Genomic DNA, 24,475 nt, shown 5'->3' on the forward strand with positions numbered 1-24,475 from the left:
ATAATGTTAATAATAAATGATAATCGTGGTATTTCTTTAGCACTTAAAATATGCCAAGCACCGTACTAAGCGTTGGGGTAGATATAAGGAAACTGGGTTGGACACAGTCCTTGTCCCACATGGAGCTCACAGTCTCAATCCCCATTAATAATAATATTGGTATTTGTTAAGCGCCTACTATGTGCAGAGCACTGTTCTAAGCGCTGGGGTAGATACAGGGTCATCAGGTCGTCCCACGTGAGGCTCACAGTTAATCCCCATTTTACAGATGAGGTAACCGAGGCACCGAGAAGTGAAGTGACTTGCTCACAGTCACACAGCGGACAAGTGGCAGAGCTGGGATTCGAACTGATGACCTCTGTGACTCCCAAGCCCGGGCTCTTTCCACTGAGCCACGCTGCTTCTCTAATATATATTATTTATTACTCTATTTTGTTAATGATGCGCATATATCTCTGATTCTATTCATCTTGATGCTAACGACTACTTGTTTTGTTTTGCTGTCTCCCCCTTCCAGACTGAGCCCCTTGTGGGGCAGGGAATGTCTGTCTGTTGCCGAATTGTACCTTCCAAGTGCTCATGCGCAGAGAGAAGCAGCCGGGGAGGGGAGGGGGGGGGGCACCACCGAGAGGGCGAACCCTCCGGCGGCCTAGAGGGGACCCGGAAGTATTGGATGGGGTGGGCGCTGATGCTTTCCGCTGTCCGGCGCGGGGGCCGACGGGACGGTGCGGGTGGCTCTGGCGGTCGGGGCCGCGCCCCCGTGGCCGTCCGGGCGTCTGCAGGGCTCCAAGGCAGAGCCTCCGGCCGGGCTGCCCCGGCGCTGCAGCCCAGGGCAGGGGGCTCCGGAGGGGACCTGTGCAGCTGCAGCCCCTGCCCCCCCTTTTTTCCTTTTCGATTTCATGGTATTAAGCGCCTCCTGCGGCACTGTACTAAGCGCCGAGGTGGGCACAAGCTAATCAGGTTGGACACAGTCCCCGTCCCCCTTGGGGCTCCCAGTCTCCATCTCCATTTTACAGATGAGGCCGCTGGGGCACAGAGAAGGGAAGTGACTCGCCTAAGGTCACACAGCAGACAGGTGTCCGGGGAAGACCCCCTGCCCGCCGCAGTCCCGCACCACGGCCTCTCACGGTCGCCCCGCGGCTCCGAGTGTGCCATTCCAGATATTTGGGGGGAGGGCCGAGGACCAGCCTCAACAGGAGATTGGGGATCGTTTGCTTTCCCGTGCCTTGGGGATGCATGCCTGACCCTCAGACCACTTCTGCATGGGGGCCTTTCCCTGTCCATCATCTTCAGACCCATGCTGTCAGCTCTGGGGAAGAAGGCCTCTGCCCTCTTTTCCCCTACTACATCTCCTGCTCTTCTTTCTACCGTTTCTCCCTGGCCCTTTTGCAAAGCGGTCAATCAATCCTATATTTATTGGGCACTCCTTTCCCCCCCCCCCCCCCCCGTCCTTTTGCCCTTCTCCCCTAGCGTGCCCCACTGGGTACACACGAATGTGAAATGAAAAGTTGGGGGAAAAAAAAAAACCTCCTGACCTTCACTCTCTTCTTTGTCTTCTGGGTAAGGTACGTGGTTCAGGTTTCATAATTTTTAAGGTTTCAAGCCTCATCTGTGACTTAGAAACAACTTACTAATAATAACAATAATTGTGGTGTGTGTTAAGTGTTTACTGTGTGCCAGGCACCGTACTAAGCGCTGGGGTGCATACAAGCAAATCAGGTTGGACCCAGTCCCTGTCTCGCATGGGGCTCACAGTCTTAGTTCCCATTTTACATATGAGGAAACAGGCACAGAGAAGTGAAGCGACACACAGCTAGGCTACACAGCAGACAAGTGGGGTAGATGGGATTAGACCTTCTGAGTCCCAGGCTCGTGTTCTGTCCACTACACCACAGTATATCAATCAGTTGTATTTATTGAGTGCTTTTTGTGTGTCAAGCACTGTACTAAGTGCTTGGGCGAGTAATAATGATAATGGTAACTCTTAAGCACTTACTAAGTGCCAGACACTGTTCTAAGCACTGGGGTAAATACCAGTTAATCAGGTTGGACACAGTTACTGTCCCACATGGGGCTCACACTCTTAATCCCCATTTTACAGATGAGGTAACAGACCCAGAGAAGTGAAGTGACTTGCCCAAGGTCACACAGACAAATGGCTGAGCTGGGATTAGACCCCAGGTCCTTCTGACTTCAAGACCCAAGCTCTCCACTAAGCCTTGCTGCTTAGAGTACAATATAACAGAGTTGGTAGGTACGCTCCCTGTCTTAAGCAAATATATAGTCCAGAAGACAAGCTTCCACGAGCCTATTTGGGACACCCTAGACTCTGGATTATCCTTACCAGCATCCATGATTGCTGTCCAGTTCTCTGTTTCAGATCCATTTTTTCTGCAGTACTAAAACCGTGTATACCCATCAGGATCTCTGTCATTTGCAGAAAACCACCTCCCGATGGGGGTGTATTTGTGAATGGTCATTCTCCTTGGCCATCTCTAATTTCTGAAATGAGGTTCCATTCTCTCCTCAGTGCCTTGAAGAGAACACGGCCGGGGGGGAATCTCCAGAGACCCTAGGGCAGAGAGAGGTTGAGCTGCCCTGAGCAGATCCAAGCTGGAGGGGACCCTGCCTGCAGACTGTGGACCATGACAGCAGAATCGAGGTGGGCAGCAGCCCTGGGGCCCCAGGTGCAAACTCCCAAGAGGGAGGACCAGATCCGGGAAAGCAAACCCGGGCAGGATGAGAACAGCGAGCTCCCCCCGAAACGCTTCCGACAGTTCCGCTACCGGGAGGCGTCCGGACCCCGCGAGGCCCTGAGCCGACTCCGGGAGCTCTGCCGTCGGTGGCTGAGGCCGGAGGAGCACACGAAGGAACAGATCCTGGAACTGCTGGTGCTGGAGCAGTTCCTGGCCGTCCTGCCCGGAGAGATCCAGACCTGGGTGCGGCTCCATAAACCGGAGAGTGGAGAGGAGGCGGTGACTCTGGTGGAAGACTTAGAGCGTGAGCTGGATGGACCAGAACAGTCGGTAAAATAGGCGAACCTCAAAAGTGAGGGGGAGGCGAAGCTTGTGTGTGAAGTGTTGGAAGTGTGAAGTGAAGAAAGGCAAATGGTGCCCATCAGCCATTTCGGGCACCGTCTTGTTTTCTTTCTTGACTGGGCTATAACTGGACCCTTCCTGTGTTTCGTGGGAGACTCTCTCTCATTCTACAAGCCATGACCAGTGGGCCAGGCCTGTGTCTTGGTGCTTTCACCTCCTGTACAGGAAGGAGTAACCCAGTGATAGGCTCAGGATCTGTCCTTCCCTGTAAGGGATTCTGAAAAGAAATCCATAGATGAAGTTACCCAAGTCACAGACCCTCTCAGGTCAACATCAGTGGGGAACATCAACATCAGTGCTCAGAAAATGCCTCAGGGGGAGGAGAGTTGGATGAGGGAGTGGGAGAAGAGTAGGTAAGGGGCAAGAGCCAGGTTCATTTCCAAGGAGTTGGTATCAGGTTCCCTGTCTTTGATCTGTATAGTTGTCTGTCCTCGGCCTCCCAAGCCCTGTCTTCCTGCCCCCTGCTCCCAGAAGTGATTGAGTCTCTGGTTCTCCCTCCTGCTGCAGATCTCTCATCTCTGAGGTCTTAAATTTGAGGTCCAGAGAACTTCTCTCACTATGCCAACCCCTCTTTGCTGTGATGTTCACTGTCCCCAGGTCCCCACCTGGGCACCCGGACAGGAAGTGCTGGTGGAAGACGCAGTAGCCCTGGGAGCCGCCCAAGAGTCACTTCGTACTTCTCACGTCGGCTCTTCCCCACAAGGTACAGAGTTGGATTCCCTTCAGCTCGAGGAGCCACGCCACTTAACTCTGCCAGGCTCCGCATGACTGCTGCCTCGAAGCTTGGCCCCGAGCCAGGTGCATACCCCACTGCCCTCAATCCATGCTCTCAATCTCAGCCATTTCCCTGGGGCAGCAGCCAGCCTCCTTCCTCCCTGCCTGCCCTCAATCCCCTCCCAAGTCTCACCTGTCAGTTCTATTCACCTGCCTTACCCAAGTCTCATCCCCATCACTCATATTTATTGAGCACTTACTGTGTGCAGAGCGTTCAACTAAGTGCTGAGTACAGTATAATAGAGTTGGTAGACATGTTCCCTGCCTGCAACGAGCTTATAGTCTCCACCAAGGACCTGCGGCCTCACCTCTCGGCTTGCTCTGCTCCTAGTCCTAAGAATCTGAACTTCCTGGAATAACAACAACAATGATGATAATAGTAATAATTGTGGTACTTGTTAAGCACTTACTCTGTGTCTAAACACTCATCTAGAAGGTAATCAGGTCACAGTTCCTGTCCCACACAGGGCTCACAGTCTAAGCAGGAGGGAGAACAGGGTTTGAATCCCCATGTAGCCCAGAGAAGCTGTCCCTGCCCTTGATCATTTTTGGGTTCCTCTCTCCATACTGTCTCATTTCCTTACGGACTCCATGTACCAGGTCTGGACAGACCATGGTTAAATCATATTTTCTTTTGGTTTCAAATTGCTGACAATGTCCACGTTTTGTTGGACCTTTGGCTACCGCCCTACCGTGAATTTGAGGTAAGAGGTTCACAGTGATTGCCAGGTCTTTTTCTTGGGGTAAAAGCTGAGAGCCACACAATTTTGATCTTATTCATTCAAATGAATAAAATTGATTTTATTCATTATGGCTCCCTAGGTGCTTCCCTTACATTTGCTCTGCACATAAACTCTGGACAAACTCCTTCAGTGGCATGCCACAGTCTGACATCTTCTCTCCAGTCCTAGAATCTGCTCTCACTCACATCACCACTGGACATTTAGCCAAATCGAATGGTATTGTCTCTGCCCTTCTGTCCATTCTGCTACCTTGAACCTTATTGACTACGCTCTCCTGGTTGTTGTATTCTTCTGAGCCACTGGTTCTCTCCTGGCTCTGCTTATGTCTCTCTGACCACTCCCTCGTTGTCTGCTTTACTGGCCGTCCTTCCCTGGCCCATTAAGTGGGTGGGGGAATCCAAGGCTTGATCCTGGCCCCTCCCTTCATATTTCCTCGATCACTGGGGAATTCATCATCCCACAAGACCTCCGTTGCCACCCGTAAAAGTCTACAACTCCCAGAGTCCCATCTCTAATCGTGACTTCTCTCCTGCTCTCTGGTTCCTTAGTTCTCCCTGTGTCTATATCATCTTTTGGTTGTCTCTCTCTGCCACCTTGAATGAAACGCATCCCAAGGGGGTGGGAAATCCTAGGTCCGATTACAAGGGAATTAAGAGGAGTAATAATAATGATAATATTTAAGTGCTTACTATATGCCAGGCACTCTTCTGAGTGCTGGGTTAGATACAAGGTAATCAGGTTGTCCCATGCGGGGTACACAGTCTTAATCCCCGTTTTACAGATGAGGTTACTGAAGGACAGAGAAGTTAACTGACTTGTCCGGAGTCACAAAGCTGACAAGTGGCGGAGCCGGGATCAGAGCCCACAACCTCTGACTCCCAAGCCCATGCTCTTTGCACTAAGCCACAAGTCATGATAGTATTGAGCACCCACCAGGTGCAATGGTCCTTACTTAGTTCTAAACAAGTAAGGGGCACTCCCCCTTTTTAAAAAGGTATAAATATTATTTAAGTGCTTACTATGTGTCACGCACCGTACGAGTGCTGGGATAGTTGCAAATCCAAAAACACAGTCCATGTTCTACATGGGGCTCACAGCTTTAATCCAAATGTGGTACTTGAGGCACAGAGAACTTAAGTGACTTGCCCAAGGTTACACATCAGAGAAGTGGAAGAGCTAGGTTTGGAACCCAGGTCCTCTGGCTCCCAAGCCCACCCTTTTTCCACTAGGCCATCCTGCTCCTCACAAGGAGCTTCACTCCAATGGGGGAGATAGATATTAAAAATACTAACATGCAAAGTAACTGAAGATACAGTTGAACTGCTCTATATACATAAGTGTGGATTCCTTGAGGGCAGGGAGTATGTCTACCAACTCAATTATTGTCCTCTCCCAAGCACTTCATACAGTGCTCTGCACACAGTAAGTGCTCAATAAATACTATTGATGGATTGATACGGGTAGAAATAAATGCATAATGATCATTATAGCATTTATTAAGCACCTTGCTCTGGGCTAAATGCTGAGGGGTGGATAAAAGGTTATCAGATCCATCATAGACCCACATGAAACTCACAATCTATTGTACTCCCATTTGACAGAAGAGGAACTGAGGCTCAGAGAGGTTAAAACGACCTGCCCAAAGTCACACAGCAGGCTGATGGCAGAGATGGGACTAGAACCTCGATTTTCTCACTTCCAGGCGTGTGCTCTGTCCACTAGACCATGAGTGCTTGAAATAGCTGATGGGTTACATGATTTGGGATGCTGGGAATTAACCGGGGAGGTCTGCTGAAAGAGATGGTTTTTCAGGAGGACTTTAAATATGGAAGAGCTGTGGTCTCTGTGATTTGTGGTGGGAGGGAGTTCTAAATCGGAGAACAGCGCAAGCTGGGGGTGGAGGCAGAAGAGTCGAGAATGAGGTACAGTTAGAAGATCAGCTTAGGAGGAACAGAGAGTGGGCTGGGATGTAGCATATGCACAGAGCAGATAGGTAAGGTGGGGTAAGTTGGGGGACAAGCTTGAAATTAATTATGAGCTATTTTTGCTTGATGCAGAGGAATGAGAGAAACCAATGAAGCTTTGTGAGGAGTGGAGAGAGAGCTATGTGCCGAGCGATGCTTCAGACAGAGGTGCTGTACAGTGGATAGTCAAGATTGCAAAGGGGTTCTGCCGGAGGTTGGGAGGCCAACGAGTGGCCGATAAAGTCTAGCCACGGTTTGACCAGAATTTGGACAGAGGTGGTAGCGGTTTGGTCGGAGACGAAGGGGTTGTTGAGTTATAGAAGGACAGGGTGGACTTGGAAGGGCAGAAGTCAAGCCGGAACCTAAATGTCCACTGGCTGCATTCAGCTGCCTGGGAGCAGGAGCTGAGGAAGGAGATGGTGGGGGTGACCCAGGGCTGGAGCTGGTGCTGCAAGAGCACTGCACGGGCGGGGGGGCAGGGGAGTCAAGATCGATGGGGGAGGGTGTGTATCGTCACATCACGGGAGGGGACCGGAGGACCGGGAGTTTGGAAGGACATAGCAGCCTGGGATAAGGGTAGTGTGTCCACGGGAGGGAGGGAGGCCGAGTTTGGTGGCATTGTAGAAGGTTGTGATCAGATCGTGGTGAATCAGAGGTGATGGGTTAGAGATGATGTTTTGAGGTGATTAGATCTAGCGGGGGTCCACACTGTTGTGGAGCTGAGTGGAGGTGAAACAGGAGAATTGAGAATTGGGGGAAAAAAAAAGGGCGACTTGAGGGTCAGAGGGATCGACATGAAGGTTATTATTGTTGTGTTTGTTAAGCGCTTACTACGTATCTGGGGTAGGTTCATGTTAATCAGGTTGGACTCAGTCCCTGACCCACATGGGTCTCACAGTCTAAATAGGAGGGAGAACAGGCAGTGAAGCCCCATCTTACAGATGAGGAAACTGAGGCCCAGAGAAGTTAAGGGACTTGTCCAAAGTCACGCAGCAGTCAAGTAGCAGAGCCGAGACTGGGAACCGGGTCCTCTGACTCGGCGCTCTATCCACTAGACCACACAGCTCTTGGGTTGAAGCCCCCTAGGATAATAATAATGATGGTATTTGTTAAGCGCTTACTATGTGCCAAACACTGTTCTAAACCTTGGGGTAGATACAAGTTAGTTAATCAGGTTGTCCCATGTGGAGCTCAAAGACTTAATTCCCATTTTAAGGTGAGTAACTGAGGCATAGAGAAGTTAAGTGACTTGCCCAAAATCACACAACTGATAAGTGGCAGAGCCGGGATTAGAACCCCCAACCTCTGATTTCCAAGATCATGTTCTTTTCACTAAACCATGCTGCTTCTTAGGAGAACGGTGGGGAAGGTGAGAGAGGTGAGAGTGGGAAGGTGAGAGAGGTGTCAAAATCAATCAGAAATGCAGAGCTGGGACCCAGGAGAGTGGTAGATAACAGCACCTGGTAGTTGCAGGAAGCAGAGAAGACAGGTGATGTGGGATTTAAAGGAGAAAGAGAGAGGAGGGGGCGGGAGAGAGTGAAAGCGACATCAGGGTGGGTGAGGAGCAGGCTGATTTCTCCCCCTCCTTTTCCCTGTGAGCCAGTGACTTGGAAAAGTTGAGGCCCCCTCGAGAGAAAGTAGCGGAGGGGCCAGAGTCAGTAGGCCAGAGCCAAGTCTCAGCACTGGCTAGTAGGAGGAGGGTGTGCACCAGGAACAGGTCAAAGACAAGGGGGAGTTTGCCTACAGAGGGGCAGGGATTCACAGTCCCGAGTGAACAGAGTCTGGGGAGGGTATGGTGGGAAGAGAGGAGAACGAGGGGATGGGAATGCAGGGGTAGGCACTGGTCTTACTCATAGAGCTTTTTCCCTCCCTCAGCTCTTCCTGCTCCACAGGTCCCAGCCTTTCCCCAAGAGGAGACCTCAGGAGACCAGGCAACAGTGGCTGGACTTCCAAAGGCCAGGGCTCAGGTGAGCTGAGGTTCCCTCTGTCCTTCCTGAGTTCTTACTGCTTCTGCCCAAGGATGGGCTCGGCTCCTTCCCTAATCCTAGAGTTTCTTCAGCAAACTCCCACCCGGGAAAAATCAGCCCACCTCCTCTGACCTTTCCGGTCTGCTCCACTTACTCTCAGTCGCTTGGCCTTGGTTTCTGTCCTTCTCTCCTCCTACCCAGTACCTCCCCGTTCCTGTGCTCAGCACCCTGGAAATTGCCATTTTCCTTTGCAGTACCTCCCCCCCACCCCGCACTCAACATCTCAGAAGTTGCACTGCCCCCTGCTCTCCCGCAGCCGGATGGGAATTCCTCACTGCAGGTTGGGAATGAAGGGCTGGTTCTTGGCACAACGGGAGCTGAGTGGGGAATCATGTGATGTCTCAGGGATTGGTGACATTCGAGGATGTGGCCGTGACCTTCACCCGGGCAGAGTGGGAGCACCTGGACTCCGCTCAGTGCAGCTTACACTGGCAAGTGATGCTGGAAAATTACAGGAACCTCACCTCACTGCGTGAGTACTCCCTCTTGGGTGCGAGTCGGTGCAGAAGGGGGTTTCACGTCACCTGTTTAAATTGCCCCGGGGAGGACAGTTGGATGGAGGCGACAGAAGCATCCCAGAGCTAGGAAACCACGTTTGTCTTTCCACCAATCACCTTTCTACTGGATTGGATGGAGATGAGGAACCCAAGGATTCCATGATTATTTATTTTTTGAATGGTGTTCAGTAAGTGCTTACTATCTGCCAGGCACTCTACTAAACGCTGGGGTAGATACAAGCTAATCCAGGTGGACACGGTCCATGTCCCACACGGGGCTCAGTTTTAATCCCCATTTTACAGAGGAGGTAATTGAGGCACAGAGAAATGGAGTGACTTGCCCAAGGTCATACCGACAAAGTGGCAGAGCTGGGATTTAGAACCCAGGTCCTTCTGACGCCACGGCACTTACAGAGTGTTGACCATATCACCACGTTGGCTCCTGTGAAGAGGTTGCATCTACAGAGAGCTTGGAGAGATGCTCTCCCTGCCCCTGGCTCCACCCAGCCAGGAGTCCAGAAGGGTTATCAGGGACTGGGATTGTGGTTGCCACCCAGAGGGGTAGTGCCGGAGTGAGGGGGTAAGAGGTGGAGTCCGTGGGACTATTATTCTTCCGAACAGTCGCCCTCAGGTGCTCGAAAGAGGGCTTTTGAAGGGTCCACAGCCTTAACACCCTACTGACGTTCCGGTCCTTTATTGTCATCAGGCTAGCCCTTAGAAATCCAAAAGCTAGGTGTATTACTTCTTCATATAAGCAGGCCAATGTAGAAATTGACAAGCTAAAAGCAAATATGAGCAAACTAATAGTGTGGGGCAAAATGTTGGACACAGCAGTTTGGACTGGGTCCAACCTAATTGGCTTGTATTCACCCCAGCACTTAGTACAGTGCCTGACACACAGTAAATGCCTAACACATACCAGAATTATCATTATTATTATTGTAAGTGCACTGATAGGATTCCACAGGAATATGCCTCCAGATAGAAGTTGAACATACTGAAATCACTGTGCTCTGACAAGTCCTCTGGTCCCAGGACATCACCAGTGTTGGCTTGTGGGCCATACTGTCTGGGCCTGAGGTGAAAGATACCATGAATCTTATTTACCTTTATTTCTCATGACTATAAGCAAGCTGGAAAGTGAAAAAGAGATCAGTAGGAACAAACCCAACGGTATGCCATATTTACTACAGCAACGGTAAACAACAACAAACCCAACAGTATACTTTGCTCCACTTTGGGCATGATTTTGGCAACCCCAAAAAAGGGGAGGGGCTTTTATGCAGGGAATGAAGTCTAGAAAATAAGGGAGCAGGAGGAAAAAAAAAGAAAAAAACAAGGAAAGGAGGAGAGAAGGAAGAGAAGGGTAAGAGTGCACTTCTTTTTGCCCTTTCCCAATCTCTGCATCTAATAAGCGCCCCTTCAAACCTCTTCCTAACCCAGAGTTTGTTCATCTTGGTGACCGTTTGCGCATTCTGACCCTTCTCTTCCTACTCCGGAGTGCACACAAGCCTAAATCTCTGGCATCCTGACCCTACTTTTCTTCCTACCCTGATGATAATAATTGTGGTATTTGTTAAGCACTTACTCTGTGCCAGGCACTGTTCTAAGCACTGGGGTGGATACAAGCAAATCGAGTTAGATACAGTCCCTGTCCCACCTGGGGCTCACAGTCTCAATCCCCATTTTACATATGAGGTAACTGAGGCACAGAGAAGTTAAGCAACTTTCACAAGGTCACACAGCTGACACATGGCGGAGCCGGGATTAGAACCCACATCCTCCAACTCCCAAGCCCGTGCCCTTTCCACTAAGCTAGGGTGCTTCTTGAGTGCTTACTATGTGCAGAACACTGTACCTTAGTACTTGGGAGAGTACAGTACAGCAGAATTAACAGATACATTCCCTGCACATAGCAAGGCTAAAGCAGGAGACAGACATTAATATGAGTAAGTAAGATCAGTCAGTGATACTGTGTTCCGGTCCCGCCCGGCTGTTGCATGCGGAGCACGGGGGCAGGGAAGCAAAGCCTACAGTCAGTCTGTTTTCCAACCAGTGTCCTCGTGATCTCGGTGACCTTCCCACCTCCCTTTCCCTTGAGGTCTCTGGAGGGTTTCCACTAGTACGTGTTGCATTAGTTTAGCCCATCCTGGGGGAATGTTACAAGGATTTCAGGTGCTACACTATTTCCCTGGAAGGTTGTCCATGTAAAAGGGAGTGAGTTGATCCAAAACACCGAGACAGAATTAATGTAATAAAGCACAAATCCTAAATGAAGAGACCGGGACATCCCTGGCAGCTGACGGCAGCTTCGTTACTGGTTGGTGGGTCAGGTCAGGTTGGGTGCCCATATGCAGATGCCAAGTCTGTAGCCCTCATCTTTCTCCAGCAGGGAGAGGGCAGGTATACCCCTTGTTTTTTGTGGCTAAGTATCCACTCCCATACCCTTCCCCAGTTTGCCTGGGAACAGTAGCAAAGGGGCCCATAGCTCTTCCTGTAGGCCTCCTAATCTGTCCTGTGTGGCTCAATCACTTATTTTTATTGATTGCTTACTGTGTGCTGAGCACCGTACTAAGCGCTTGGGAGAGTATACTATAATAGAGTTGGTAGACATGTGCTTCCCACAAGGAGCTTACAGTCTAGAGGGGATGCCTCTTTTAAAAAAATAAAAATAAAATAAATGGTATTTGTCAAGTATTTATTATGTGCCAGACTCTGTATTAAGTGCTGGGATAAACAGAAGATAGTTCATGTCCCACTTGGATCTCACAGTGTTTATCCCCATTTTACAGATGAACTGTGGCACAGAAAAGTGAAGTGACTTGCCCAAAGTCACACAGCAGACAAATGGCGGAACTGGGAGGAACTGGGTCCTCTGACTCCCAGGACAGTGCTCTTTCCACTAGGCCACACTGCTTCTCAGTGCCTTCTGACACTCCTCATTGGCCACTGCAGACAGTGGAGCTGGGGCTGACCTCTGGGGAATGTTGGAATAGCACAGACCCTCCAGCGTACAATTTCTTTCCCCACAACCAGAGTGTCCAGTTCCCAAGCCTGATGCCATCTTCCAGCTGGAGGAAGGGAAAGACACCCGCTGTCTGGATGTGCAGGAAGCCAAGGACAGAGAGACCCTGAGAAAAACCTGTAGATCCCCAGGTGAGTGGTTGAAAGTAAACTAAATCTTCTCTCTTAGCTCTGTGTTCTCTCTTCCCGCCACCCTCAGCCTTCACTCCTCCCAGTTTCTTCTTCTTACTGGTCCATGCCCTTAACTTTCCTGCCTCCAGCCCCTTTCTCACACCTTTCCTCATGCATGGAGCACCTTTCCCCTTCTTTTCTGCCAGACTACAACTCTCCCCACCCGTTAGAGCCCATTAGATTTGGCAAGGAGAAGGTCTTTGGTGTTCTCGGTGGAGTGAAAGGGGCAGGAGCTGGATTGTAGAGGGTCAAGAAGGGATTGGAGGAGAGGAAGTAGATACAGTGGGCTTATGTACATATCTGTAATTTATTTATATTCATGTTGGTACCCCCCTCTAGACTTTAAGCTAGACTTTCAGCTTGTTGTGGGCAGAGAACATATCTATCAGCTGTTCTCTCTCAAGTGCTTAGTACAGTGCTTTGCCCACAGTAAGCATCTAATAAATACAATCAACTGGGCATATGCCACTATTTAAAGAAGTTAGGACAGGAATAGAGGAGGGAGTTAGGGCAATAACTGGAGGGTGCTGTGGGATGCAAGATTTTTTCTTTTTAGAGTAGGTGAGAAATGAGCATGTTTGAAGGCAGGGGGGATGGAACATCAGAGAGTGAACAATTGAAGATGGCAGCCAGGGAGGGAAGAGTAGTTACAGATGGTTTGAGAAGCTGAGAAGGGAAGGTGTCCAGAGCACCTGTAGAGGAGGTAGATTTTAAAAGCAGGTAGGGGGTTTCCTCTCGAAACTTGCTTGAGAAAGAAGAGGGAGAGTGGAAGTGGAGAGTGGTAGGGATTTGGGGAGGCGAGGGTGAGTGTTTGGGGTGCTCATACCTGATGGCTTTGGTATTGTCAACAAGGTTGTTGGCAAGGTCATCTGTCTGGAAAAAGATGGGGAGGTGGAGGTAGTTGGGGTTTCAGGAGGGAGTACAAAGTATGTACTAATTGGTGGGAGCATTGGGCATGGAGGTGTAGGAGGAAAAGTAATGTTGCCTAACAGAAAAGAATCAATGTTTGCTCTGAGCACAGTAAGTGCTTAATAAATATGATTGGTTATTTTGAGCTCTTATTGGGTGCAGAGCATTGTACTAAGTGCTTGGTAGAGTTGGTAGACAGATCCCTTGCCTACAGCGAGCTTACAGACTAGAGGCAGAGTCATGGCAAGAAAGGATAAATTTGAAGTGGCCGAAATTGGCCTGTTGCCTGGACTTCTACCAGTGTGAGAAGCAGCATGGCCTAGTGGATAGAACATGGGCCTGGGAGTCAGAGGGCCTGGGTTCTAATTCCAGCTCTATCACTGCCTGCTCTCTGACCTCGGGCAAGTCACTTCACTTTTCTGTGCCTCAGTTACCATATCTGCAAAATGGGGATTAAGATTGTGAGCCTGGTGTGGAACAGAGACTGCTTCCAACCTGATTATCTTGTATTTACCCCAACATTTAGTACAGTGCCCGGCCCATAGTAAGTGCTTAACAAATACCGTTAACCCCCCCCCCAAAAAAAAACAAAAGCAGTCTGAAGCCCAAGGGCAGGAGGGGTAGGGGTTTAGGAGAGAAGAATGGAAAGGCAACAAAATCACCTCAAAAGGTGGGGTTCAGGCCAGGGGAGTAGATGACAGTAACAAGTAGTTGTAGTGGGTGGTAGAGGCGGGTGGCATGGGATTTAAAAGAAGCAAGAGGGAGGGATGCAGGAGGTGGGATGTGCAAAAGTGGCTCTGGGGAGCAAAAAGCTCACTCACCAACTTGGACCACATGCGTTTTCACCATCTCTAATCACTGCACAATCTCTACACTCAAAATCTCTGAAGTCCCTTTATCTGACCACAACCTCCTCACTTGCCTCCTCTCCAACACACCTCCCCATAAATCTGTACTTTTCACCTCATCCAGTTTTCTCAACTCATCATTGGCCCACTTAGCTTTCATACCCAAACTACCCTCCACTGATGACCAAACAGACGCTCTCAACACCATCCTCTCTATGGATCTCAACACACTTGCTCCTCTATCCCTTTGTCGATCTCAAACCACTAACCCTCAGCCCTGCACAGTCCGCCTCCTTCACTCTTGTGCTCGAGCCGCAGAGCGCTGCTGGCAGAAATCTAAATATCAGGCTGACTTCGCCCACCAAGTTTATCCTTGCCTGCTTTAACCCTACCCTCTCTTCTACCTGGCAAAATTATTTCTCCGCCCTTATCGACAGCCATGCCCATCGCCTTCGCCAGTTGTTCCAGACATTGAACTCCCTCCTCAGACCCCCCTGTTCCCCTGCCTCTCCGATCCCTTGCCCCCAGTGACCTGACCACCTGCTTTATTAAGAATTGATACTATCAGGCCCCCTAAAATCACCCCGCCCTTCCTCAGTCCCTCCCATTTCTGGCCCCCTCTTAAACTGTCCCATCCTTCCCATCAGTATCTCTAGAGGAGTTACCAAGTTGTCAGGTTGGACACAGTCCCTGTACTGCATGGGGCTCCCAGTCTTAATCCCCATTTTACAGATGAGGTAACTGAGGCACAGAGGAAGTGAAATGACTTGCCCAAGGTCACACAGCAGACGCCTGAGCCATAATTAGAACCCAGATCCTTCTGATTCCAGGCCCATGCTCTATCCATTAAGCCCTGCTGCTTCTCAAGTGCTTGTACCAGCATGGTGTCAGTTTGGACAGGAAGGGGCTGTTTTAGAGAACTTACAGTTGACAGGATTTGGTGACTGTGGGTTGAAGAAGAGAGATGAGTCAAGGTTAAGGGCATGTGAGACAGGGAGGACAGTGGGTGATGGGAAAGTCACGCAGAGGTTCTCGGTGGGAAAATGAGTTCTGGTTTAAACATGTTAAGTTTGAGTGTTGGTAGGACAGTCAAGTAGCGATTCCCTGACGGCACGAGGAAATGTGAGACTGCAGAGGAGAGAGTGATGGGGCTAGGAGACTGACATGGCAGCTTCTTTAGGTAACCGCCCCTCTGTCTTCACCTGCACTTCAATCAGTGAATCAATATTGAGAGCTTACTGTGTGCAGAGCACTATACTAAGCACTTGGGAGAGTACAGTAGAATTAATGGAAATGATTCCTACCCTCAAGGAGTTTACAGTCTAGTGGGGAAGGCAGGCACTAGTATAAATTAAAATTAGGAAGGAGCAATGAGGTATGTGTACTGAACTGCTTCAAGGGGTCGGGGGGAGAGGGAAGAACCCAAGTACTAGAGAAGTGGGAATGGGGCACAGTGGGTGAGTTAGCAGGAGTAGAATGAAGTGGGAAAGCTGGGATGTAGTGGGAGAAGAGAATGGATAAATTGGAGAGAGAGAACTGATTGAGTGTTTGACTAACCTCTCATCTCTCCCACCCTATTTTCCCTCCCTTCTGCAACGCCTATGCACTTGGGTTCCTAGTCCCCTATGCATTTTGAAATTCTCCCCCTTCACCCTCAGAGCACTTAAATTCATAACTTTATAGTCTGTTTCCCCTCTCTCTTTCTTTTAATATCTGTCTCTTCATCAGATTGCACTCTGTTAGCATTCTGTTGTACTCTTCCAAGTACTTAGTACTCACTGCTCTGCACTCAGAAAGGATTCAAATACCCTGAATGATTGATAAATCTTTTTAATGTGTAAATAGCATTGGCTAGTTTAAACTCAGCTTTCTCTCCTCTCACATATGCTCTTACCCAGTCTCAGTCTATTCCTGTATGGTTGCCATTTACAATATAAAGAATATTAATGGAGTTATAGTACTCATTTTTAATTGCAACATAAATATAAATTATGGTACTTAAGTGCTTACTGTGTTAACACTGCTCTGAACACTGAAGTAGATTCAGGTTAATCTCTTTTCGGGTATTTTGGTAAAAATAGGACCCCAGCTCTGGTTCAGGAACCAATCCTCCACTTATATATAGGCGTTGTACTACCTTGGGAAAATTGGCTCCTACTTACAACTTTATGACCTGATGCATTTTTCGGGAACCAGTTGTGTCTTAAACCCAAGGATGGCCCCAGTTCTATCAGCTCTGCAAAAAGTAGGCTTTCACTGTACATTTTGACAAGAACATTGCAGGGAATGAGTGAACTTTACCTGACAACCCAAGCCTATTAGGGTATGGCATTGCGCAGTGTTAGACGTGGCTCGTGCGCAAATATACGATGTTAAGGGTGGGGTTTTTTGCAAGAACATAACCTTCACGTTGAAGGAGAAATAGGTATATTCACTCTTTATATTCAAGGGCTTGGGAATCAGAGGACATGAGTTCTAATCCCGGGTCTGGCACTTGTCTGCTGTGTGACCTTGGGCAAGTCACCTAACTTCTCTGTGCCTCAGTTATCTGTAAAATGGGGATTAGGACTGTGAGCCCCACATGGGACAGCCTGATTAACTTGTATCTACCCCAGGGCTTAGAACAGTGCTTGGCACATAATAAGCCCTTAACAAATACCATAATTAGTATTATTTATACCTAGAAAACCCCACCAGTTGGCAGCAAAGTTCACTCATTGGCACCTGACTGACTAAAAAGTCTGGTTCAGGACCATCAGCTCATACCACAACGTGCAAACACAAAGATTATCCTTTGCTGTACTTTGTGGGTTTTTTCATGGTGCCTGGCAGTGTTATCACAGTCTTCTCAAAAGTTCTGCTCAAAAAGAACTCTCTTTTATGGATTGCAGTGTGCCATATTAAACTGTTCCCTGTAATTGCCTCCCAGTTTTCGACTGAGCTGCTCTACTGTCTGAGTCTTTGCTTTACTACATATATTTTTAATAGCACTTGTCAGGCACTTACTCTGTGCCAAGCACTGTTCTAAGCACTGAGGCAGATACACATTAATTAGGTTGTAAACAGTCCCTGTCCCACATGGGGCTCACAGTCTAAGTTAAAACATTCAGGACATGTTTCCCCACTCCTCAGAAAACTCCAGTGGTTGCCCATCCACCGCCGCATCAAACAAAAACGCCTCACCATTGGTTTCAAAGCAGTCAATCACCTTGCCTCCTCCTACCTCACCTTGGTACTCTCCTACTACAGCCCAGCCTGCACACTTCGGTCCTCTAATGCCAGCCTTCTCAATGTGCCTCAATCCCGTCTATCTCGCCACCAACCCCTTGCCCTTATCCTGCCTCTGGCCTGGAATCCCCTCCCCCCTAAAATCCGACAGACAATTACTCTCCTCCCCTTCAAAGCCTTATTGAAGGAACATCTCCTCCAAAAGGCCTTTCCTTTCCTCTTCTCCCACTGCCTTCTACGTCACCTTGACTTGCTCCCTTTGTTCTTCTCCCCTCCCAGGCCCACAGCACTCATATGCATGTCTGAAATGTATTTATATTAATGTCTGTCTCTCCCCCTCTAGACTGTAAGCTCGTTGTGGGCAGTGAATGTGTGTGTTTGTTGTATTGTACTCTCACAAGTGCTTAGTACAGTACTCTGAACACAGTAAGTACTCAAATACAGTTGAATGCATGAATGAATGAATGAGGGAGTAGGATTTAATCCCTATTTCACAGATGAGGTAACTTAGGTATAGAGAAGTTAAGTGACTTGCCCAGGGTCACACAGCAGACAAGTGATGGCTCTAGGATTAGAACCCAGGTTCTCTATTCCCTAAAGGGTAGTCTTTCCACTAGGCCACGCTGCTTCTCTTAAAATGTTTCTCTGCCCTCCTTGTTTCTGAATGCCCAGTTTCTGCCCATTTTACAGCAACTACATCTGTTGTTGGTTGTCATTCATTCTCCTCATATGTCTGCTGACCCATCCAACCCATGCTGAGGTGAGCCTGGCTTCAGCAGTAAAAAACTGATTTCCTTGTAAGTCTCCATGAACCATCAGAGGTTTTTTTGGTAGTCTAGAAGCCTCGATCAATCAGTTATATTTATTGAGCGCTTACAGTGCTTGGGAGAGTACAGTACAGTTTGAGAGAGTTGGTAGACACGTTCCCTGCCTACAACGAGTGGGAAACAGCCAATAATATAAATAAATAAAATATGGTTATGTGCATAGTAAGTTACAGATGGGAACGGAAGTGCTGCGGGGCTGAGGGAGGGTGAGGAAACGGTGCAAATTCAAGTGCAAAAGCAGTGTAGAAGAGTGGGAGAAGAGGAGATGAGGACTGATGAGGACTTAGTTGGGGAAGGCCTCTTGGAAAAGATGTGCTTGGAGGAGAAAGATCATCTGTTGGATATGAAGGGGTAGGGAGTTGCAGGGAGTGGCGGCGACAAAGAGGTACATTGAGTAGGTTGGTATTAGAGGAGCAAAGTGCAAGGGCTGGGTTATAGTAGGAAATCGGGGAGGTAAGACAGGAAAGGGAGAGCTGATTGAGTGCCTTAAATCTGATGGTAAAGTGTTTTTGTGTGATGCGGAGGTTCTTGAGGAGTGGGGAAACATGAACCAGATGGTTCTTTGGAAACTGATCTGTACAGCAGATTGAAGAATGGACTGGAGTGGTGAGAAACAGGAGGCGCGGAGGTCAGCAAAGAGGCTGATGCAGTAATCAAGGCAGGATAGGCTAGATCTTCCCCATTCCTTCCCCAGTCTTCCCCATTCCTGCAGGAGTGTTTCAGTTTTACACCCCCGCTCCCCCAAGTGGAATGTTTCCAGATCAAGTGCCCTGGGAGTAGTGATATGCAGCTAGACCAGTGGCCTTCCCATTCGGCCAGAAACGGTCTGTGCACAAGGCTGGTAAGATAGGGTCTACTAATTGCAACTCATATCTTCCATTTACCCAGTTTTAAAGACAGCATGTGTGTGGGTAGGCAGATTAGTAGTTCACAGTGGCATGACCAGTCCCACTTGCCCACATTTGTCGATCTAAAGATGTCCGTTAGGGTGACGTAGCTAAGAAGAGTGAAAGTTAGCGGGTCTGAGAGCAGTTTGCATTATAATTACTAGGCAAATGCATTTAATCCATGTTTCCCTCAAGGAAACACAGTTCATATTTTGCTTGTCACAGTTTTTTACTGTCTTATTTTTTTCTACCTTTGTTCTTTTCCTCATTTGACACCTGGTTCCCTTGATTACCATCAAATTCTAAGTGTAAATTTCCCTCCGGTACTATGGAAACAGTATTTATCTCAACCCCATTTTGGGAAGCCAATTTGCATTCTTTATAAGCTAGAACCTCCTCATTCATGCTAGTTTTACTTCGATTATCTTACTCATTTCCTAGCAATTTTATCATTTCCGTCTTAGGGATTGGGCATCAACTAGATCACAGAAATGCTGGGGGACCAGGTGGACGAGGTAGAATCTCCCTAGTAATTTGGGGAAAACTTGGAGGAGTCCCCAGTACGTAGTTGGTGAAGCCCAAGTCTCTTTAGAGAACCCAATACAATTAAGAGGCAAGGAAGGCCACACAGAGAGCCTGTTGCTCAAAACAACATGGCCCAGGGGAAAGAATACAGGCTTGGGAATCAGAGGACCTGGGTTCTAATCAAGGCCCTGCGGCTTGCTTCTGTGTGACCATGTGCCTCAGTTTCCTTATCTGCAAAATGGAAATTAAATCTAGAACTTAGAACAGTGCTCGATACATAGAAAGCACTTATAACAGATACCTGTAAAAAAAAAAATCAAAGCCCTTTAGCCTCTTTTCCCCAGTTCTGAAAATCGAAGACTGGGCAAGACAGACTTATTTGGCTCAAGGCCAGTCATAGGTTACCAGAACCTGATCCATCTTTATCCCCTATATTCCCTTCACAATGCCTAGAGAATGCACCAACCAACCAATTTAATTCTTTCACTGTGATTGGTATTGACTGTCTAGCAAGACTGCCTCCTACCCCAAACCAGAAATGGAAATCCAAGCTGGAGCTGTGACCAAGCTGCACTAAATCCTCAACATCTAATGATACTCAATACCTGAACTCAAACCTGATTCAGAATTCTGGCGAACGAAGACCTATTCTCCCCCTTCCCTAAACCCCAACCCAGTCTCTGTCAATCACTGAGAAGTTGCCTTTCCTTTGGCATTCAAGGACATCTAATCAGGTAGCAGGAATAATCTGGCCTGAGGGGATTTCTCCATCTGGAACACGTGATCCTTCACTGCCTGGAAAAGCCAATAGCTGGGAGTGCAGATATTTTCAGAAAAGAAAATCTCATGATATATTTGTTTTGTTGAGCCTTGGTCCTACCTCCTCCAACGATCCCTCTGGCAGACAAGCTGGCAACTCTGAGTTCAGAGTTATGCTGAGAAAAATCATCTCCGCAGCCAGCCACGATTCTGACTTTGGTCTGCCTTTTCTGGCTATTCATGTTACGGGAGCAAATTGAAGGGTAATATTTGTATTTTCTATTTATTCTAGACTGTAAGATTGGAACCGAGATCGAGTCGATTCCCTCGAAGCGGGACAGAGTTGAAGAAGCAGATTTACATAGGGTATTATTGGGAAGTCTCCAGCAGAATATTCTCATGGCTTCTGAGGACGGAAAAACCTGTGACACTGAAGGTCGGTTAGGAAAGCCAAGGAGGAACCCCACAGTCAGAAGACTGAACAAATTTCCTGACCAGGGTAGAGATTTCAAGAACCTCAAAGAAGTTAACCGGAAAACCTCCATAGAAAAGGGATCCAGTGAATGTGAAAAAGCTTTCATATGGAGTTCATACCTTACCCAACGGCCTAAAATTCATCCCGGAGAGAAACCCCACAAATGTAATGAGTGTGGGAAGGCCTTCAGATGGAGTTCAGGCCTTATTGAGCATCAGAGAATCCACACTGGAGAGAAGCCCTACAAATGTAATGAATGTGGGAAAGCTTTCAGCTGTAGCTCGACCTTCATCGGACATCAGAGGATTCATACCGGAGAGAAGCCCTACCAATGTAATGAATGTGGGAAGGCCTTCAGTCACCACTCAGCCCTCGTTAGGCATCAGCGAATTCATACCGGGGAGAAACCATTCAAATGCAGTGAATGTGGAAAAGTGTTCAGTCGTCACTCAACCCTCATTCAGCACCAGAGAATTCATACTGGAGAGAGGCCCTACCAGTGTAGTGACTGTGGGAAGGCCTTTAGTCAACACTCAGCCCTTATTGGGCATCAGAGAATTCATACTGGAGAAATACCCTACAAATGCAATGAATGTGGAAAAGCTTTCAGTTACCAATCAGTTCTTATTAGGCATCAGATAATCCATACTGGGGAGAGACCGTATCAGTGTAATGACTGTGGGAAAGCCTTTAGTCACCATTCAGCCCTTATTACACATCAGAGGATCCATACTGGAGAGAAGCCCTACAAATGTAACGAATGTGGTAAAGCCTTCAGTCAACACTCAGTCCTTATTAATCATCAGAGAATCCATACTGGAGAGAAACCATATCAGTGCAATGAATGCGGGAAGGCTTACCGTCAACATTCGGCCCTCATTGGACATCAGAGAATCCACACTGGTGAGAAACCCTACAAATGTAATGAATGCGGGAAGGCTTTTAGCCTCCTCTCACCTCTTATTGGACATCAGAGAATTCATACTGGAGAGAAACCTTACAAATGTAATGAATGTGGGAAAGCCTTCAGTCAGCACTCACACCTTAATAATCATCAGAGGATTCATACTAGAGACACTGCACAAATGTAACTAAATATGGAGAACTCTTCTCTGTGTTGTCACGCTATTCGTCATCAGAAAATTCATTTTGGAGAAAAACTAGAAATGGGTTGAATGTGAAAGAGCCTCCAGGAATCGTTGGTTAGATATCAGAATTCAGAATAGGATATAGCACTATTAATATAGTGAATGTGGAAGAGTCTTCATTCAGTGCTGAGTCCCTATTCAATCTCATACTGGGGTTAGACTCTATAAAGCTCAGGGTTTCAAGCCTATTTCTCTGAGGTAATATGCTCTCACACCACAATTAAACTCAGTATCTAAAAATCACTAGGGCTGGCCTGGGGACCTTGTTGGGTGCAGCTCTCGGGCCCAAGGTTCCCCTGTCTCATTTTGAGTGATTCCTTGCTTTCTCGGAGCAAGCCAAGAGACAGAGTGGTAATGAAATTACATCTTTTTTCTGGATTAGTATCAGAACAGTGTCGGCAACTCTAGTTGGACAGCTCTCAGGCCCGTGTCAGAAATTTTTTTCCACAGAAAAATTCACACTACACAGAAGGCATTTAAATGTGGCCAGTTCTTCAATCACTGCTCCTTTTTTTGGTATGTACATATGTTAAAAATATCATGACATGCATGCCCCCAGATTACACCTATCATCATGATACCACCTCAGTCACGCACCAAGCTTCCTGGCCAGGTGTAAGTGAATTACTCCTCCCTATGGTGATCAACAACTGAAGGGTCTTAAAAGAAGCTCCGCGTATTGTGTTAGTTTGAATTGGGGAGGCCTCGATTGGTAGAAATGGAAGATGTAGGTGTAGTGAACTCTTAGGCACTTTATTCCTTTTCATTCAGAAGAATCATCCAACAAAGACTTCACTGAACTTCGACAATACGTTGCATTATAATGCTCTGTGAAGTTATGGTTTCACTACCACCGCCCCAGAGTTTTGGGATTAAGTTTAATGTTGCTTTTTCAAGAAAATGGAGGTGGTAATAAAATAGGATTGAAGATGGCCCTTCTGGAGGGGAGTTAGTTTTCAACAAGGAGCTCTATTAAAAGAAGACTGTTCTTCAGCCTGTTTTTACTAACACTGAAAAATCAATACCACATTCTGCAGGACAGATGTCTACTGCAACACCCTGCAAAGACTCGGTTGTATTACAATATCTAATCTAATATTGTGATTTTATGCCTTGAATTACTTTAATAAAGAGTAAACGGTGGTCCAGTGATGTTTATCACTACAGCATATAGGATGTAGAGGTTCTGGAATTTGTGTTAATATTTATTATGGGCATCTATGGGGAAAATATACTCCACAGTATAACCATTCACAATAAAATCACTTTTTCAGGGACGATAACTCAGTTGTATTGCGGGTCTGTTAGATATTAGGGGATCGATCTAACTTGTCCAATAGTCTCTCTTCAAGAGTGGTAAAGCATGCTAAGAGGAACAGTATGATGGTTGGCCTCTTTGACCTCTGTCCCAATGACTGGGGAATTGTCACCTACATACTCAGCTTGCCTCCTAGGGACCACTGAATTACCTCCTAGCAATTCATCTATCCAAATCCTTCTTGAAGGTATTGGCTCTTTCTTATGGGGATAAGCTCCATATTTTCATTCTGGGCTGGGAACTTGGCTACCAACTCTGGTATGTAGTAACTCTGGTATGTAGTACTCTCCCAAGTGCTTAGTAAGTGCTCTGCACACAGTAAGCATTCAGTAACATTGATTGTTATTTTACATATGCTATGAAAATTAATTTCCATTTGATTGTTGTGAACCTACCAGCTTTAAACTTCAATTGATACCAACCAATCATGGTGTGGAATTTAGTGAACAGGAAATCCATATGAGGCTAATCTGATCCCCACTTCCTCATGCACAAATACCCATAACCTTGGCATTATCCTCAATGTGTCTCTCATTCAATCCCCATATTCAGTGAGTCAGCAAACCCTGTTGGTCTACCTTCACAAGTTCTCTAAAATCCACTCCTGTCCTTCCAAACTGCTATCATGTTGATCCAACATGTTGAGGCCTGACTACTGCATCAGTTTCCTTGCTGATCTCCCTTCCTCCTGTAACTCCCCATTCCAGTCCATAATTCTCGTGGCTCCCCGGATCATTTTTCTGACAAACTGTTCCATTCATATCTCCCTCTCCTCAAAAACCTCCAGTGTTTGCCTAGTCATCTCCCTATCAAGCAGAAACTCTTTGCCATTGGCTTTAAAGGAGTCAGTCAACTCTCTTCCTACTTAATCTCATACCACTAACCCGCAACCCTGGATCACCTGTCCTCTCCTGGTTCTCCTATATCTCTGGCCTCTCATTCTCCATCTTTTGAACAGGCTCCTCCTCTCGCTCCCACCCCTTCACTGTGGGTATCCCTCAAGGTTGAGTTCTGGGTCCCCTGCTATTCTCCAACTACATCCACTCCCTTGGAGAACACATTCTCTCACATGGCTTCAACTACCCCTTCTATGTGGTTGATACCCAAATCTACATCTCCAGCCCTGATCTCTCTCCCTCTCTACAGTCTCACATTTCCTCCTGCCTTCAAGTCATCTCTACCTGGATGTCCTCCCGTCATCTCAAACTTAACATGTCTAAAATAGAACTTCTTATCTTCCCATCCAAACTCTG

General features: G+C 47.6%; 1 protein-coding gene across 1 annotated transcript; it reads left to right on the forward strand.

The window, feature by feature from the left end:
* Positions 1-1,003: 1,003 nt before the first annotated feature.
* On the forward strand, positions 1,004-23,182 carry LOC100089925 (zinc finger protein 383-like). The gene is made up of 7 exons (XM_029049120.2): positions 1,004-1,565; positions 2,531-3,026; positions 3,696-3,801; positions 8,455-8,546; positions 8,952-9,078; positions 12,140-12,259; positions 20,574-23,182. Exons 2-7 carry the CDS (start codon positions 2,646-2,648, stop codon positions 21,845-21,847), a joined length of 2,100 nt encoding a protein of 699 aa, XP_028904953.1. The 5' UTR covers positions 1,004-1,565; positions 2,531-2,645; the 3' UTR covers positions 21,848-23,182.
* Positions 23,183-24,475: the final 1,293 nt, after the last annotated feature.

Source organism: Ornithorhynchus anatinus, chromosome 21 (assembly GCF_004115215.2).
Source record: "Ornithorhynchus anatinus isolate Pmale09 chromosome 21, mOrnAna1.pri.v4, whole genome shotgun sequence".
Lineage (NCBI taxonomy): Eukaryota > Metazoa > Chordata > Mammalia > Monotremata > Ornithorhynchidae > Ornithorhynchus > Ornithorhynchus anatinus.